Source organism: Vidua chalybeata, chromosome 13 (assembly GCF_026979565.1).
Source record: "Vidua chalybeata isolate OUT-0048 chromosome 13, bVidCha1 merged haplotype, whole genome shotgun sequence".
In the NCBI taxonomy this organism is placed as follows: Eukaryota; Metazoa; Chordata; class Aves; order Passeriformes; family Viduidae; genus Vidua; species Vidua chalybeata.
Window position 1 is genome coordinate 20915617 of NC_071542.1, and position 18748 is coordinate 20934364.

An 18748-nucleotide genomic window follows, 5' to 3' on the forward strand; every position below is an offset into this window, starting at 1 on the left:
GGTCATGAACAGGTTGACCTGGGCTGTGTCCCGCATACGCTGGCGGAGTTTAGGTGAGAGCTTAGCTGGGTGTTAGGAATGAGGCTAACAGATTCAAGCCAGGGCGCTGGCCCTGTGAGAGGGAGGGACCCCGGCGAGAGACAAGACGGCCAAGCCGGGTCCTTCAGGTTTACGGGACGGGCCGAGCTAGACTGGGTCTGGCCGGAGGGGGGCTGCGCAACTCGTCGTTTCTCTCCAGCGGCGGCCGAAGGTGGCGGGGGCGCCTAGGGTGCGGCCGGGGCGGGGAGAAGGAGAGAGAGCTCGGAGGGGCGACTCCTCCCCCGCCACACCCGGTGCGGCAGGAAGAGGAACAGCCGCGCCCAGCTCCCGCTAGCCCCAGCCCAGCGCAGCGCCATGGCGGCGGAGGACGTGGACGGGCTGGCCGTGTCCCGGCCCCACTATGGCTGTAAGTACCGGGACCTTGGAGGTCCGGGAATCCGCGTGGCCACTAAGCGACGCCCAGTCCGAGCTGTCCGTGCCTTCCAGCGTTCAGCGCTGGGAGGGGAGGCTGGGCCACCGCAGGCATGGGGGGAGCCGCGGGGTCCGGGCTCCGGGACTGCCCCGCGGGCACGGTGCGCCCCGCCGGCTCTCCTCGCGGGCCCCGGCGAGCTGCTCCTCCCGCGAGATGGGCGCCGTGCCGCGCGGGAGCTCGTCGAAACTCGACGGTCCTCCTGAGGGTTGGAGATGAGTGCTGGGAAAAGGCAGTGGATGAGCAGCGACGGGGCGTCCCACGGCTGTGCCACCGTCGTCTGCCGCGCGCGAGCCCTGCGCCTCGCCCAAGATGTCCGCCGCGGGAGGGGCGGGGGCGGCGTTGCCTTCCGCCTTCCCGCCGATTTTGGCGACCACACCCGATTTGCCGGGCGAAACACCGCTCCCATCGGACACCTTCACTGCTTTGTCGTGGGCTGGCTATGGAGAGGGAGGCTTTGGATCTTGGCGTCCGACGCGCGGGCTCGCCTATGCTACGATACCGCGTCAAAAATGATCAACGGCGGAGGAAAACGTGGTGCTCTGGAGGGGCGATGTTGTAAGCGGCAGTCGGTCCCACCTGGTCTTTTAACACTCCAGGGATGGGGCTGCCGCAGCTTCTCTGAGCAGCCCGTGCCAATGCCTCACTATCTTCTTGGTTCAAGAAACTTCTAGTTTAAAACTGTTCCCCCTTGTCCCGTCAGTATTTCCCTCTTCCTTTTATAAGCTCCCTTTTAAGTACAGAGAGGCCATAGAGAGAGCCTTCTCCAGGCTGAACAACCCCTGCCGCTGTGGCAGAGGTGTTCCAGCCCCCGGAGCATCTTTGTTGCCGTCCTCTGGACGTGCTCTAGCAGGTTTTGTGCTGAGGATGCCAGACCTGGATGCAGTGTTCCTGCTGGGGTCTCACAAGCGCACCATAGATTGCTGTTGAAGTTATTTTAGGTATAAGCTAACCTTTGCTTAATAACAGTATGAGACATTTCCTATTAGTCAAATTGGTCCATAATACCTAAAAAAGCTGTGGGTTTTTCTTCTTTCTTTGACATGAGGTGTATTTAGCTGTAAGTATGGGAAGAGAAGACTTTTTCACTGAGGCTTTGAACACACAGAATCTAGAAGATTTAAGCATATTACCCCTATGTAGGTCTTCAGCATGATCCAAAGATGGCATGCAGGTTGGGAATCTGAATGATTCCCTTCCATATAGGGAGTGTGAGTAGCATTTCCACCTTGCTTTAGAGGTGGACTAGAAAGATATAGAAGGGGTTATATAATGTGAATATGTATTTGTGTCCTTCCTTAAACTTTTGCTATCAAAATTGGAGGATAGGTGAGGGGACAAGTGGTCACTGATGTGCTTTTGAGGAAGGCAAAGCTAGAAGAAAATAAGAAAATAAAGGATTGTTTCTAAGAAATTGTAAGAGGGATGCCGTGAATTTGAGAAATCAGGAAGAAGGAAGCTGGCAAGTTTATGTGACAAGGATAAGGAAACTGAGTGTTTTCTCTTGCTAGTAGAGAACAAGTAATTATCAGATCCTTAGTTTTCTGAATGAAAAAAAAAACCAACTGTGATGAGTTTCTGTGGGAGAGGTTGGATCTGATTTTTGATGTGCCTGTTCCATTACATTCAATCTTCAGCCATCTGAGGGCCATGTTTTGTTTATTTTCAGCTGTCTTGGATAATGAGAGATTAACAGCAGAGGAAATGGATGAAAGGCGACGCCAGAATGTAGCCTATGAATACCTTTGTCATCTGGAGGAAGCAAAGAGGTGAGAATAATTGATTTTGAAACTGCTGGTGCTTTAAAAGAAGATGTGACCTTTGGTACAGGGAATAATTTGGATGCATGTTACCTCTTGTCTCGGTTTCTTAGTGGCTATATAGTTTCACTACAAAAAACAACCAACCAAAAAAATCAAAGAAACTCCCTCCCCCCAAAAAACAACCTACCTCTGATGTGTGTTTCTAAGGTTCTCAAAGACTTCATGACAAGGACTCTGAAGCTGTTTGTTCTGTTATTTCTAGCACTGAATGGGTTCTCCTGATGCCATGATGATTTTTTACCTTTTCTTTTTATATACCACTTATATATTCTCAATACCCTTAACATGTATACTTGTAATTCTTTAAGTCTAATATCTTACCATAGTCTTGGTATTCTGTTAAGCCAGAAGACCAAATATCCTGAAGGCCTTGCAGTTGGAGGCCAAAAAACCTTATGGTACCTTGAAAAACCAAGACCCCCTCTAAAACATGTCCTATAAACTAAAATTAAGTCCATCTGGGGGAAAATACTTGAAGATAAGAAAATGTCACACTGTTCATTTAAACCTCTCATTGGAGCATCATTTTTAAATACACTAATTTACAAAGTCCATAAAATTGTATACGCAATCTACTGTGTGTGTACATTTTGACTTATTCCACCTTGGTGAATTATTGCACCATAAAAATCCTTATTAGATACTGAGATAAAAAGCCCTTTATCCCTTAACCCTATATAACTCTTAATTCTAAACCCAAGAAAAGGCATCACTTCCTGTTGTCTAACTTGTATATGTCTGGTGCAATATCGCCTCCTGGCTTAGCAGTGCACATGGAAAAACGGTTATTCCCTTCCTCTTAACTGAAACCTTTACAAATTTAAATTGTAGCAGTGTATATTCCTTGCACACTGAGAACTCAATTATTGCCTATTTCTCCATGCATCCATCTATTTAATAGATCTGTAGTACTTTTCCCTGGGTTGCTTGGACTTCTTCCCAGACAGTGACTTTCTGGAAGTCCTCTGCCAAAAGAGAGAAAACTTTTCCAATGGGGCCTTAGTGGGCATACTTACAAAGAGCGTAACGATTATTTTGTATACGCCAACAGATTTGATAGTATCATACATTATTGCATGGCATCTGCTTTTTCATGATGTTATGGTATAGTAGAGTTTTGCTGAGTTATCACCTTGAAGTTGTGCTGCTGACATTTGTTTCTCATCTTTTGTTTATATGGTCTATTGTGTTTTCCCGAATGTTACCCTTCATTCGATCCTGCTGAATTAGATTTTTCCTGATTTTTGTTTAAAATATCGAAATAACTTTTATCTTATTATTGTCTTCCAGCATGTGTGTAATCTCCACGTTTAATAAGCTTATAAATATACTGTGTATCTTCATTCAGACAATTAATTGAAAGTATGATCAGAACACAGGAGATGCTGTGAAGGAAAAAGGACATTAAAAATGAATGCATGAAGTCCTGTTGTTGCTATTTAAAAAAATATTTTGCAAACATTAAATCTTATATGCTGTATGTGAAGAATAGGAATGCAACATACATAAATGCATGTTCGACATAGCCGAGAGCATGTTTTGTCATGGTTCAGGGAACACTTAAGTCTCCCTTTGTCCTTCAAAAGATGACATGGGTTAAGAGCTAGAAAATTTTCCCTGGTTGGGTGATGAATTCTGTATAAATCTGTGTCATTCTTCCTTAGCAAGGCAGACATGTTCAGCTGTGACTTTACTGAGGAGGAAGTACTCTGTTTGTACAAGTTCACTGCTGGCAGAATATAAAGGATTTAATTACAGGACTTTAATTTTACCAAGAATTTATAGTATATTTTTGAAGGGACGGGGAACACGCAGTTTATGCTGTAGTCCTTTAGGTGCTTTATGAGAGTTATCACTACTGTAAGTTCACAGAGACTGCTTAGTTACTAGTAGATAATAATTTTCCTTCCATACAGACTTGAATGAAGTTTGAAGTAGTAAGTAAGATCTGACTGTGTTTCAAAAGAACTCCTTCCCTTTGAATACAAAGTTTTTAGCAGCAAATGCAGGGCAAACAGGGAGAGATGAGTTGCACTGTTCTAACTGTCCAAGCTTGAAGAAGCCCCAGATCCTTCACTTGTGGGCTCTTCCTGCCATCAACCTTGGAGTAAATGCTTGAGGAGGTACTGATTCTCTCTTGAATTCCATGCGCAGATCTGAAAAACAAACAAACAAAAAACCCTCAGGCGAAAATACATTTTACAGTAACAGCTTTAATATTTTCGTCTAGCTCTTGCTTAATTGTGGGTACTTACTCTTTAAATAAATCAGCTTTGACTCTGAAGTTTTAGTGATCTTGTCTCTGCTTCTGAGTGTTGTCTTGATATTGATGAGGTTGAGCAGCTGGGCATTTGATTTTTGCCACACCTTTTGCCACTCTTGGCTCAGGGTGAGCCTTGAGATGTTTCAAATAATGCCTAGCAGTAGCCAGTATGTTTTGTAAAGAATGGAGAAACAGCTGTGCTGCTCAAAATGCAAGTAGTGGTGTACAGTCTTCCTCGTATCCACCTTGGCAGTTGGAGCACTTATTTTTCAAGTGGAAGGTCTGCTTGGAGAGCCTCAACCCTTATCCGACCCATAACCCTTGTTTGCGTAGTGGCATACAGGCCATTCATGTATAAGTGAGTAGGAGTTCCTGATTCCTATAGAGAAGGCCATATCACTTAACATAAGAGTTAAAGATTAAATGACCAGGAGGGGAGCAGACTTCTGAGTTTAATAATTAAGATATATGAGGGAGAGCAAAGGCTTGAGTTCACTGTCTGCTTCCAGGAGTTTTTTTTCCTTCCTGAGAAGTTATTTTGTAAATTACCCTTTGAGTTTTATTTATTGCTACTAGTACAGTCTAGAAGAGGGCTCTTGGCTGCTTTGTTGGTAAGGAGTTTATTTAGCAGAAGCAATTAAACAAGAACTATAAGGGATCAGTGTGTTTGAAATTAATGCCCTTGATCTGAGATTTTCTATATTTTTGACTTCTTTGCCAGTAATGTAACTGAGGCGTAGCATCTGAATTAGATACTGTGGCCTTTTTCTTGTGCTATTGATTACAGTCCCTCTGAGCTGTGAGAGGGCTAATAATCTTCCTTCGTGGTGAGAGAATGTCAGATTAGAAGTTATATCTCTAAGGAGAAGAGGAGGACCTAAGAGCAAAGGAAGGTAGCTGGTGTACTCTGTGTCACACTCAGAAACTGAAAAGGTGAACATTATAAAGTTGATGGTAGCCAAGGCAGGTTGGGAGGCAGCTGAAGAACAGCAGTTGGTGACTCCTCTCCTCTTCCCCATAATCATGTTATATTCTTACAGTATAGAATGCAATATATATTGCATTCAAATGCTGTAGTTTGTATTTATTTTTTCTTCTACAACACAAATACTACTACACTATAGTTTGTATTTATTTTTTCTTCTACAACATAAAGACACCTAAAATCCTGTGATTAACAACATGCTGATTTGCATTGCATCTGCATTGTTAGAGGCTTGCCAGCCCTTTAACCGAGCAATAGATATGGAATCTAGAAGCAAGGAGGGTTTTTTTTTTTAATGTTAGAAGAAGGTAAGATGATAATTGTTTAGCACCTAATTTCACACTGAAATAAAATATTTAGAAACGTTTGAATTTCTGATCTGTCTGGTGTGATGACCCATGTGCAGTGTAACTTTGGGTACTTCTGTACTCTATTTTATGGCAATTTATAGCTGTTTGCAGGACCTGTCTGTTAATGAACATACATCAGAAGCATTATTAGAGGAATAATTTGTACTTATTTAATGGTATTACAGCATGTTGTTTGATTGGTCTTTTTCAATTGTCACTGTTTTTCTATTGTTATTTAGTAGGTTTTAATTTCAGTTAATAATGTGCAACAGTCTTGTGAAACAGGAATTAATTCTTGCTAATTGGAAAAAGGGAAGCAGAGTGTAACTAAGTTGCTCAAGATTGTGAAAGAATGAAATTAAATTTAGAGTTAAAATGAAGATTGTGAGTAGAGGGGTTCCTCTACTGTCTGTGAGCCAGATGCTTCATTCTTGAAGAAAAATGGCTTTATTAATAAGTGTTGTTTAATACTTCAAATTTTCTTTTTTGTGTTCTCTTTTTTGTTTGTTTGTTTAGATTATTTTGCTTGTTTTATTTTTCCCCTGTCTCCAAATCACAGCAATCTGATAGAAAAGCTGTGGCAGTGCAGATAAAACTGTAAAAATATACTCTATTCTGTTGCCAGCTCACTCTCACAGAAGGGTAAGGGTATACTTGTCTCGAATAGAAGCAGCCTGAGACCTGATTTTTGTGGTCCTTATCTAGAAGTCAGGGTGTTTTACTATAATCGATGTTTCCACTTATAGAAGGGGTCAGATACTGCTTTGGGGTTGGTTGTTTGGATTGTTTTTTCTGTATGTGTTGTTTTGTGGTGGTTTTTTTTGTTTCCTTTCTGCTTCTCTCAGACACAATGCAAGTGCCATATTAGATTGTAATCCAGGAGTATTCATAGACAATATTTTATTATCACTGTTTGTAAGTTGAAGGAACTTCTGCTTAGCTCTTACCGCTTTATTTGGGCTTTTATCAGCTCCTGTTTGGACTTGAGATATTTCTCTACAGATCCTGTTCTGTTTCGTATGACCTCATGCAGTTGCAGGGAGTGGCTGTCTGGACTGGAAGTGGCTTGGAATGCATATTCAGGACTATATTTTTCTGAGAAGTGGGTGGAGAGAGGTACACAAAGGACAGTGGTGGAGTACCAGCATCTTTGCCTCACTTGGATACTTCTTTTATGACTCATTGGAAATGGTAATGAAAGGCAGGCCAGGAGGAAAGAAACAACTGTTTGTTCAGAGACCAGGATTTTTCTTTTTGGACTATGCTTTCTGAAGGAGTAGTGTGTAATGTAAGGAGAGAAGAGCCCAAAATAACCAAAGCAAACAGATGTTGCTAGCACTTCTTGGCTATCAAGTACTGTGGAGTGCTTCTTAATAACCCTTATTTACAAGAAATCAAGTTGGGCTTGAGGAGTGATAACTTCAGTGATGTTGTAGCTTCCAAGCATTTTTAGGCCTATTTAGTTTCTAATGCTAAGTGATCAAGGCAATTATCTTGAAAAAGATTCCTGTGTGTTTGATAATTACGTTCCTCTTGACTGTGTGGGCTTGGTACTCATCTGAAATCTCTCCAGGACAAATGATCAACCTTTTTTGGCAGACATGGCAAGTACAGTAGTATCCTCATCAGCAAGAGCAGCTGAGGGAATTTTTACAGGTTGATGGCAGTGTTTGCAAGGGAGCAAAGAGGAACCTCATATTTACTTTTAAGGAGGCGGGGAGTGGTAGAGGGAAAGATTTTAATGCCAGAGTATCAATATTGTCTTTGGTTCAGCTGCATGTTGCCAGGAAGAGTACATCAATCACTGGGAAAAATCTGACCTACTGCTAGTTAGAGTTACTCATTAATTTCCAGCTCTTTTGTATCTCTGAACTGAAAATGCCTGTGTGGATAATGAGAATGTTCTTTTAGCTGTGGGTAGTACTTGTTATGTACAAAACTTACTGAAAGGTATTTAAATATCCACCTCCTTTTCTAGAGGAGAACACTCCTGATATGATAAATTTTTTTTACTTTGCTGTTGTTAACTCTCTGAGATCTTTCATCTTTTGAAGTGTTTGGAGTTGGTAGAATGAGTTATTTTGAGAAGAAGTTTTTGTTGGAGTTTTCTCCATGGCTGTCTAATGCCCTTGTTCAGGTGAACTGGATAAAGAGCTGAGGCTGTCTTCCAACTTTTCTCTTCTTAACCATCTGTGTCTACATTTGTAACTGCTTTAAAAATATTTGAGATTGCCTCTACATATGAATGATCTGCTGGAGTATGGGAATCCTCATCTTTCAATAAAATGAATAGTATGGTTAGTCCAAAAAATGCCTTTCCTGTGGTGTCACAGTAGTGAGCAGTGAAAAAGCTTTTAAGACATAGTTTTGTACATTCTTTCGGATGGTTTATGCAGATACTGTTGGAGGGAAAAAAAAAAAAGGTGCTGCCCTTTTGCTCTCACTGCTTTTTCCTCTGCTGTGGTGCTACAGTGGCCATGCATCTTTTCCTTGGTGCATTTCTGGGGAATTGCATTAGAAGAAGAGCTAAATGATCACAAACAGAAGCATCTAGATGTGAAGGCACCACGTGCAACAGTTGGAATTACTTGTCTTTAAAAATGCCTGGATTAGCTGCTAGTCATCCAGATCCCAGCATGTTTACATTCAGTTTCACTAGACTCCCTTTGGAGGCAGAGCACAGTGAACAAATGCTGGTGAATCATGGAGATGGTACTGGACAGATATAGTCATCACTGTTTACTATCAAAGGGTATGGAAAGGCTTATCCTTATCTGTGACCTGTAAATTCTGCACATGGTTGCCAACTGAGAAAGTGTGCAGGAGATGTGAGGAGAACTTCATGACTGGTCACCCGCCACGTCAGGGCAACAGGTCCTGGACCTCCTGATGCTTATTGGTCCAGGTGTAATGGCCCTATCCTGGGTGGATAGCTTGAACATACTTTTCCTGCTTAAGCAAGAGCTTTTTCTTTTCTGGGGCAAGTGACAAAGATTTAAATTTTTATTTCAGCTTGTTAGATTTTTCAAAGCTATTTGAGTTGAAAGTGAAATTAAGAAAGATGCTTTTGGTAGTGAAATAGAGGGTTAGAAATAGACCAGTCAGCAGTCAAAATGTGTTTTAGTAAACACATCTTGTTCAATAGAATAATTCAAATTAGAATACTGATAGTTTTATGGTAATTACTGGTGTAATTTTAATGGTTGTAAAGGTACCTGACAATGTGTCATACTGATATGAGCAAAGTCCTCTGAGTGTTAACAAGTGTGACTTCAGATTTTACCTGCTTTGGAAGACTTTAAGGGACTAATCTTGAACATTGTATCTCTTGATGATCTCGTTTCCCAGAATGCTGATTGTTGCACCACTGTGAAAGCCTTCCTGTGCTCCTCTACCCCCCACCCTACCCTTGGATGTCATTATGATCTTTGAAGAGTGGAGTTCTAAATAAGTATTGTTGGTACCTTCCTTTAGATTGGACACCTGCCATCTGGAACATGCTGGTGTCCCTTAGTCTTCTTTTGTGAGCCTTGTTTCTGTGGGATGAGTTCTCAGGCAAAAGATGATAACACTTTAAATTGTGTCAGTGCTGGGTGCTAGACAAGATGGGCAAAAAAAAATTGATATGTTATGCAAATATGGACCCTGGGGGTGAGCAAATCCATTGGGGGGTTAGGGAAAGGGAGATAGTTTTTCTCTCTTGAGATTTTGTTGTTCTGAGTGGAATGCTTAGTATTTTGTAAGTCATTGGGTGACATGATTTGTCTTTTTTGTAATAGGAATTAAATGGCAGGCGAGCATTATTCACTGTCTCATTTCCAGCTTCTGACTGATGGTTATACTGTGATCACTGAAACTCTGTTTGTTAGAGAGTTCTGACCTCTTTTAAGTTTCTTGCCAAATTCTCCTCTTACAGCAGCCACATGAATAAGATGCTATCACAAACGATTACTTAAGGAGGTTTATTTTATTTACTGTATATCAGAAATCCTGTGAAACAAGCTACTTTCCACATAAATAAATGTAGTTTTCAACACAGGGACAGGTTGATCATGTTACAGGTCCTTCTTGCTCAAAATGTAGTTGTCGTGGAATTGTGAAACTAGATAATTAACTACCATAAATAAATGTAGTTTTCAACACAGGGACAGGTTGATCATGTTACAGGTCCTTCTTGCTCAAAATGTAGTTGTCGTGGAATTGTGAAACTAGATAATTAACTACCAAAACCTGAAGTATGTGAATGTTTTTGGGTCTTTACTGCTGCAGGTTGTCATACCAACTTTGGCAGATCAAGAACAAACTTTTCATTTATTTTCTTGTGAGCAAAACTATTATTGTATGTTTTCCTTTTTTTTTTTTTAGTTTGCCTTTTTTTTTTGTTTTGTTTTGTTTTTAGCCCAGACTAGACAACTTTAGGAACTTTTGCATCAGCACTGTGATATTTGACAGAGTTACACCACAAAGGTAGCCAGTGTTGATTTTCTTGATGCTCCAGGCACTTCAAAAGTGCACAAAAATGACCTAATTTCAAGAATTTGGTGAATACTAAAGAAGTCTGAGCACACACATGGAAGCCACATGTTGAAGATGTCTTTGAAGAATGTGATTTTGGGCAAACAGCCTGCCTATTTCATGGTTGTGAGAAGGAGAAAGAAAGTCTAACTATGTTGGTAAAGCACAGGTTTAGGTTGTTTTCCTGATTAAAATACATTGGTATGGTATACAGACTAACAGTCATATGCACCTGGAAAGAGTTAAGCTCTGTGCCCCTCTAGTCTACCTCCGTTTCCTCATTCAGGGGGAAACGGAGCATACTCTTCTTGAAGAAGAAGACAACACCCTTCTGAAATGTAGTAGGTAGGGGAACGCTGGAAGCAAAGAAGCACTGCTGTGGCACTGACATGCTTACAAAGAGAAGAATCACATGATTCTGACCTATGATCAGGAACTCTGTGGCCAGTGCTCTCAAACTAGTGGCTCAGAAGTTTACATGGAGGTTCTGTTTGCAGCTTTCCTGCTAATGAAACTGGTGAGGTATCCAGTAAGCAGAATGTGATGTGGTTCAACCAAAAGTGTTGGCACCAGACCAGGATCCGAATTGTACCAGTTATTCTTCAGCATGCTGTGTCAAGGTTACGTACTTTATCTTCTTAGAGTTCTCATTTGCTACAATGTCACTCTTGAGGCCTGCACAGTGGAAGTGACCACTAGGTGCAGACTTAGGTGGTGTGTTGGGCCACTGTGTCGTCTCGGAGTTGAAAAACATCGCTGGCTAGGTCTGTGTCAAAAAGTAAAGTCCATTGTTTTGGAACTGCAGGACAGTTGAAGGTTAGAAAATGTTATTTATATTTCTGGCCCCTTCATATAATTAGTTTTACTTGGAAATTATTGCTACTTAATGATGACCAAGAAGTGAGCTTTCCTCATTGGTGGATAAAATCACTTTTTTCCAACTATTGATGCCTTCTGTATTTTGTATGCCATGCTCTGTTTTCTTTTAGTGCTGGAACATGCTGCGTGGTAGTCCTGTCATTAAATGAGCAGCCTTCCTTAGAGGCTTTGTCCATTTCTTAAATTTTCTGCTCTAAGGAAGATTTTTGTTTATTCAATTTGATATTCTTGCAACAGTTTGTGGAGAGATGGTTTGATAGTTCTACTTCCTCAAGCATGTCTATAATCAGTCTTGAGTGGAAAAGAGTGACTTTTTATTTATTTTCCACACTATTTCAATTGTCTCAGGTTTAGCCAGACTCAACATTTTCACAAGTGAAAGAGCAAAAGGTATGCCATATGATCCATGTTAAATTTTTGCTGTGTCTGAACTCCAGTTCTGGTTGAAATACACCTATGGTACTTTTCAAACATAAGGACATGTTTGTGTAAACTTGTCACAACCCTCAATAATGCCATATTGTGGCAGAATAAAAAAGCTGTTAGCTGAGATGATGATGTTATTTTTTTTTCCAGTCCTTGGTAATGGAGCAATGTTTCCTTTGAAAGCAATGTTACTTGAGTGACTGGCTGCCCAACAGTACCTGATGTTACCTTTTTATTGTCATGTCTTGTCAGGAAAGCCTGGCTCTAAATTACAGCTGATGGTAGTAGCTGCATGTAGGTATTCAAGAATCTTCTTCTAGAAGGGGGATTTTTTAACAGTATGACTAACTGATGGGAGGGGTACACTTAGTCCTTTAATTAGAGCTAGCTTCAGTAAAATTGTACATCCAATGTTATCTATGCAGTCATGTGATGAAACTTGATTGAAAAAATAATTCTGGGTGAAACATTGTTTTCTGTACTGGTGAGAGGGAGGGAGCACAGTGGAAACAACCGACATAGCAGAAAAAATTTGAAAACTTCTGCAAAAAGCTTATTGATGGCATATTGTTGTAATGCTTAATGTTGAAAAGGATTAGAGGTTGTTGCCCATCAGCCAGGTTCCCTGCTCATTGAGAAATGTATTTGTCCTGTTCATCTGGAAATTCCACCTGTATTTCTGCCTTTTAAGGATGACAAGTGTTAATTTTAATACAAGTATGTGAGCTTTTAAATTTAAAAGCTCTGAATGAAATACTGAATGATGTTTTCTGAAAACATAGCTTTGTCCTCTGGCTTAGCAAATGGTTAAGCAATGCCACACCAAGCAGGAACATTACTGTATGTAAATTGCTCTAGTTTTGTAGTTATAATAACACCTACTTGGGAACCTGTTGAAACAGGTATGAGTACATTGAGATAGCTTATGTTCTAATTATGGGCCATTTATCTTTATGGAAACAGATAAAACTTGCTGCCTCTGTGTCCTTCCATAAGGAGGTCTAATTAAATTGTTTGGTCAAATGTCCCTTCTACTTACTTCAGGCCTTCCAGTTTGAAGGAAGTGGGTGTTTTTTGGTGTTTTTTTTTTTTTTTTTTTTTTTTTCCTAGTAAGGTAGTTGGGAAGGTATTGTGAAAACTGTTGCTATGATTTGGACTCTTTCAGTGTCTGAGGAGCTCTGCGTCCTCTCAGGAATCTTCGGTTCTAATGGTCTGTTGCATGCAAGTGACATTTTTGATAATGGTCCAGAATTTTTAAACTTATGTCATGTTTATCACATATTCAGTTAGTATGTGCATTTTTCTAGAACTTAAGTAATATTCAAGAGTGACTTAAGTTTTGAGAGGAAAGCAGCAAAACCTGGAAAAACAGTAGTTTTAAGAAGAACTGAGTTTCTTTTTGTAGCTTATGTATAGATATTAGCCAGGTGTTCCCAGAAACCTTTTCTTCCTGGTAAACACTACTACTTGTTGCTTTCTAGGTCCTGTTTTGGGTTGCAAGCCCCACCCTTTTTCTGGGCTCAGGCTGCAGTCCACAGTGCAATGGTGTCTCATTTGGGATTTAAAGTGCACTGGGTTGAAGCAGGATCATCTACTTGCTTGTGTTTCAGATCAGTGCCAGTAATGTGGGCTTATCATCCCTGTAAGCCAAATTATTAACTTTGTTTACATTATACTGTCAGCTCCGTTTTATAGTATGGACTGTTGCTATTTTGGACCCCTGTTGTCTTGAAAGTCACCTTTCTGTGATCTTAATTGGTCCGAGTCCTGTAAGAGCTTTAGAGTTCAGCTACAAGTGAGGTATGATCTATGACACTTTAGAAAGTGGCCAGTGGTTGTGCAGGTCCCTTTTTTAGAGACCAGAGCAGACGGGGTTAGCAGGTCATCTTTAGGTGAAACTGTAGCTGAGCTTGTAGTTTACAGCCCCCAGTAGCTTGTACAGAAGAAATATCAAGGTGCGCCTCTGTTTTGAGAACAGTGATTTTTTTCAAAATGTTTTGCTGTAGTCTTTATTTTTGTCATGAGATCTGTGATACCATTACATGAAATGGAAGGGAACAATATAAGGGAAAATGAGTTATGAGAAGAGGAATGTCTGTTCTATGTTTTTTTCCCTGTTTTTTCCCACCCTGTTAATAGTAGGGTGGGAGAAGATCTATAGGAAGATAGACTTGAGAACATCATCACTGAACTGAAAGAGGATAGGTTTAGGTTAGATACAAGGGAAAAAATTCTTTAGCGTGTGGGTGTTGAGGCACCTGGAGCAGCTTGCCCTGTCCCTGTAAGTGTTCTGGACCAGTCTTGGATGGAGTTCTGAGCAACTTTGTCTAGTGGAAGGTGTCCCTGCTCATGGCAGAGGGTTGGAATTAAATAGGCCTTGAGGTCCTTTCTGACTCAAACTGTTTTATGATTCTGTGAACATTGTAGGGCCTCTTTGTGAGATCATTTAAAAGAGCCTGAGTAAGTGGCACAAGTCCTGAAATAACTAGCAAATACTTAACGAGAGTAAAGAAGTGCTTGTGAGATAAACCTGTACAAGGGGAAGATTTAAGTTAGTTAAAAAGCACAGGATGGCCACGCTATGTGTAGACCAGTACAAACTACATCGTGGGCTGAAGGAGAAACAGGAAGATGAGATGGTGTCTTAATTACTTTTGAAACTCTGGCTGATGAATTCTGAACTCTTCTTAATATTTTGTCTGAAGTGTTACCGACTAGCATTTTAATGATGCAGGCTCTGTGTTAATGCTATATCAGTTTTCAACCCCGAGTGCTAAGTGAATAGTATGCTTGAGTATGACAGCAGTGGAGGCATTGTGGGAACCCAGGACATCCGTCTGGCTGCTGTGGCTGTCTCTAGACCCTGGCAGGGGGCTCGGAGCCCTTTGCATGAAGTCAAAAACACCTGTGGCTTCAATTTTAGCCCGTGGAAAAAACTGCCAACTTTGTGCGAGGAATTACAAACCACAAGGGTTTGAGTAGTGTGGTAGTTGAATTAACACAGGGTGAAAAAGTAGAATTTTGGGGTTTTTAGAATGGGGTTCGAGGGGACAGGATGGAGGGATTTGGGTGTGTCCTGACCTTCTTCTCCTTCTCCTTGCCTTCCATGTCTTGCTGTGATGGTGACAGTTTTCTATTGGTTTAAGGTAGAGACACACTGTCCAACATAAATTATAGATGTTGGCACGTTATTGTAAACATAGTACATGTAGTTTTTAGTATAAAATGTAAACACCGCCCTAGGGGGCAGACAGAATGCCATGGCTGACTTGCTGTACGGAGCTTAGCAGGGCAGAGAAAGAATGTTATAGATAAGAAAAAATAAACAACCTTGAGAAGCCGACCCTACGCATACGACCCTCCTTCTTTGGCTGCGTGAGCTGGGAAACGAGGACTTTTACATTCTCGGGGTCACCTCGATCCGCAGACCCCGAGACAGCATGAGACTTGTTTGGCATGGGGTTGTGTTCACAAATTAGAAATGTACTCATGTGACCAACTTTGTTGTTTTTTTGCACTTCCAGATGGATGGAGGCCTGTTTGAATGAGGAGCTGCCTGCCACAACAGAGCTGGAAGAAGGATTGAGAAATGGAGTCTACCTGGCAAAGCTTGGAAACTTTTTCTCCCCTAAAGTGGTTTCTGTGAAGAAAATCTATGACAGGGAACAGACAAGGTATAAGGTGAGTGCTGTCGACCATGGATACTTCTTTAGGTAGACATCTAAAATGGGAATATGTACACATGGAGATACTGTGAGAAAATAAGCTGAAAGTTAATTTGTATTAGTCTTACCTGAGAAACTCTGCCTTCACTCCAGAACAATGGTTAAATGAGGTGGTGGGTGGACTCTTAGCTTTATATGTAAGCTTGCACTTAGGTGAAATAATTTGTCATAAACGGTCAATATAAGCGTTTATAGAAGACTTCAGACTTCTTTCCTGCAAAAGTGTTGTTTTCACTATCTGTGTTAATGAAACTCACTGCTGTTCTTGACAGCTGTGATATTTTGTTTCTTAGTGCCCTCACTCTTGTTTCTGCCGATTTTTATTTCAGGCAACTGGTCTCCACTTCCGACACACAGATAATGTAATCCAGTGGCTGAATGCCATGTCTGAGATTGGTCTCCCCAAGGTAACTTCTGTCTTGTACATCCAAATAAATAAATAATCTCAGAAAAGCTTTGCATTCTATGGAAGCATTTGTTGTTATAAAAAAAATCAGCACACTTACTCTAGTTAATTCTCAAATTTCTAGATTTGTGTCCCTGTAGAAACTCTCACCTAAAACTTGCTGAAAGATTTCATTCTGCTACGTGTGTGAGAATGACTAGGAGCAAAATAATTTATCCCTGTGTAACATATCCCTGGTATTACTTATCTTGCATAATATCTGCAATACGTCATTCTTGCCATGCATTCTTTAGAGCAGTATCCAGACTACAGTTTGATTGTGGAAGTTTTTTTAGAAATCAATGCTAAACGTAGCAGCACAACAGAAAATACTATGTTCTCTGTTTCTTCAGATGTTCCTATTAAATTTTCATGTCAAGTTGAAATGTTCCTGGTGTGACTTAATCAAATATAAATGATTGACTTGGCTAGAGAAATGGCCAGATAAACTTCTTGGAGCTAATAAACACAGTTGCCTGAAAATATATGGAATTGTAGTAGCATTGGGCTGATAGTCAAGTTTTTTTTTGTAGCCACGTTATGCATAGTCTCACCAAAACTGGCATTTTGTATTTTAGTCTGATGCATGTTTTCTTTGCGTATGTGCTTGCAAATGGAACACTTTGGTTTTGGCAAAGATTTTTAAATAACTTGTGATTTACTAGTTGAGCCTTCCTGGGATCTATGATGGTCTTACAGAAACACATTTGGTATTAGGAAATACTGAAATATGCTGTTAGGTGGTTAGGTGAAAAGAAATGAGTGATTTAGACAGAGAGACATTAAGTGCCAGGTATGAGGTAAGATTTTCAGATGCAGCTAGGCTTTGGGTGGAAATAAATGCGTAAGAAGATGTTGAAGAAACTGGGCTGGGGTTCAGTACATTTACAAGAGATACTGGTGCTTTAAGTATTTTCCCATGCAGAATAGCCAGGGAACTGATGCTGTGAATTAAGGGTCATTCAGTTGCCCTTGCCTTTACAGAAAGAGCAATGCTATTTTGTGCCCGTAGGCAACAGCAAGGAACCTTCAAATAGCTGGAAAATAACATACTTTATTATGTTACAATAAATCAGGACTTCTGAAATAGTTGAAACTTTATTTGTTAAACTTTGAAGGGCTTTGTGTTTGAAAGCTTTTGGGTCCAGCTAACTGAAAATATAGTATGCAGAGCACCTCAGTGCTGGTCTGGGTTTCCAGAAAGTTCTGGAAAACTGAGTGCTGGTCTGGGTTTCCAGTATCCCTTTGAAACTGTCTCTCCTCTTGTTTCTCAACCACATTTAATCCAAACAAAATTCTGTTTTCTCTCTTCTCCTGTAAGTCTTTTTTTTTTTTACATCCTTTAGCTGTCACGGAAGTCCTTGCTAATACCTCATGACCTGGTATCTCGACAAAAGAAAGGTTCTGCCCACCACATATGTAGAACTTGACAGGAAAAGGGGAGCTCTGATTTGGACATTGGAAACAAAAGGAAGCATTGACACTTCATTAGGAGAAGCATTGGTCCAGGGCAGAGAAGCTTGAAGAGTTTTGTTCCATGAGCTGTTTCTCTAGTGTAGCATGGAAGAATTGAGCTGACGTGATTTGGGTGTATAGAGTGAATATAATTCAGACTGCTACCTTTGTTTTATCTTTAGATATTCTACCCAGAAACAACAGATATCTATGATCGCAAGAACATGCCACGCTGTATCTATTGTATTCACGCACTCAGGTAAGGAATTCTAGACAGAAATCTGATTGCTTCTGAAATCTTTCTGCAAAGCTGAAGGGTGACAAGAGAGAGAGCTGAACTGAAGGCTGGATGAGGGCAAATTTTCTAGTAGAACAATCTCATCAGGTCAGCAAAGATCCATGAAGCCAATATTTTGCCTTGGGCAGTGGCCGAATCAGATTCCGAAGGAAAAAAGCCAGTCAAGTATGTTGAGATTACTACCTTTTCATTCTGGTTCCCACCCTCTCTGCTCTCTGAGGCAGAGCTAGACATTCTTTAACAAAGAAGATAGTAAGGCACTGGCACAGATTACCCAGAGAAGCTTTGGCTGTCCCCTCCCTGGAAGTGTTCAAGGCCAGGTTGGATGGGGCTTGGAGCAACCTGGGATAGTGGAAGGTGTCCCTGCCTGTGGCAGTGGGCTGATTTGAAAGTAGATTATCTTTAAGGTCCCTTCCAACCCCAGCCTTTCTGTGATCTGTGTTGAGCTAGCATGACAGGCAAAAAGTAGGAGTGGCTTTTCTTCTCCCAGACACATCTTTCTGCAGCTGTATGGGTTCATCCCTCCTTTGTAGTGATTCCATTTCTCATCAGGCTGCAGGTGAATACATTAACCCTATTTTAGTAAGCCAAATCAGCCTAGTGAATACTTTGCTATCGGAGATGCCACACCTGCAGTCCTGTGTCCAGTTCTGGGCATTAGAGAGACACAAACAAGCTGGAGAGAGTTGAAGGAAGGGTCACTAAGATGCTTAATGGACTAGAGGATCTCTCCTATCAGGACAGGCTGAGACAGTTGGGACTATTCAGTCTATATAACATATAGTGCCATGGGAATCTCAACAACGTGTGCAAGTATCTGAAGGGAAGATGCAAAGGAGATGTGAAGCCAGGCTTTTCTCAGTGATGTCCCGTGATGTGACAAGAGGCAAATGGCATAATGTGAACCACAGGAGAGTCCCTCTTAACATCAGGAAATGCTTCCTTTATCTGTGAGAGTGACCAAGGAGTGGCACAGGTTGCTCTGAAATGTGGGGTCTCCACTGTTGTGATCCTCAAAAGCCATCTGAAATGATCCTAGGGAACTTGATCCTATGTGACCTCGTTTGAAAAGGGAG

The 18748-nt window shown here is 41.0% G+C and overlaps 1 protein-coding gene across 1 annotated transcript in view; it reads left to right on the forward strand.

The window, feature by feature from the left end:
- Nucleotides 1-368: 368 nt before the first annotated feature.
- The window catches only part of IQGAP1 (IQ motif containing GTPase activating protein 1), a 53951-nt gene continuing 35571 nt past the window's right edge, over nt 369-18748 (forward strand). Inside the window, exons 1-5 of the mRNA XM_053954442.1 lie at nt 369-445; nt 2178-2277; nt 15274-15430; nt 15804-15881; nt 17557-17633. Coding sequence (XP_053810417.1) covers nt 394-445; nt 2178-2277; nt 15274-15430; nt 15804-15881; nt 17557-17633 — 464 coding nt within the window. The 5' untranslated portion in view covers nt 369-393. The remainder of the gene's footprint in view (nt 446-2177; nt 2278-15273; nt 15431-15803; nt 15882-17556; nt 17634-18748) is intronic.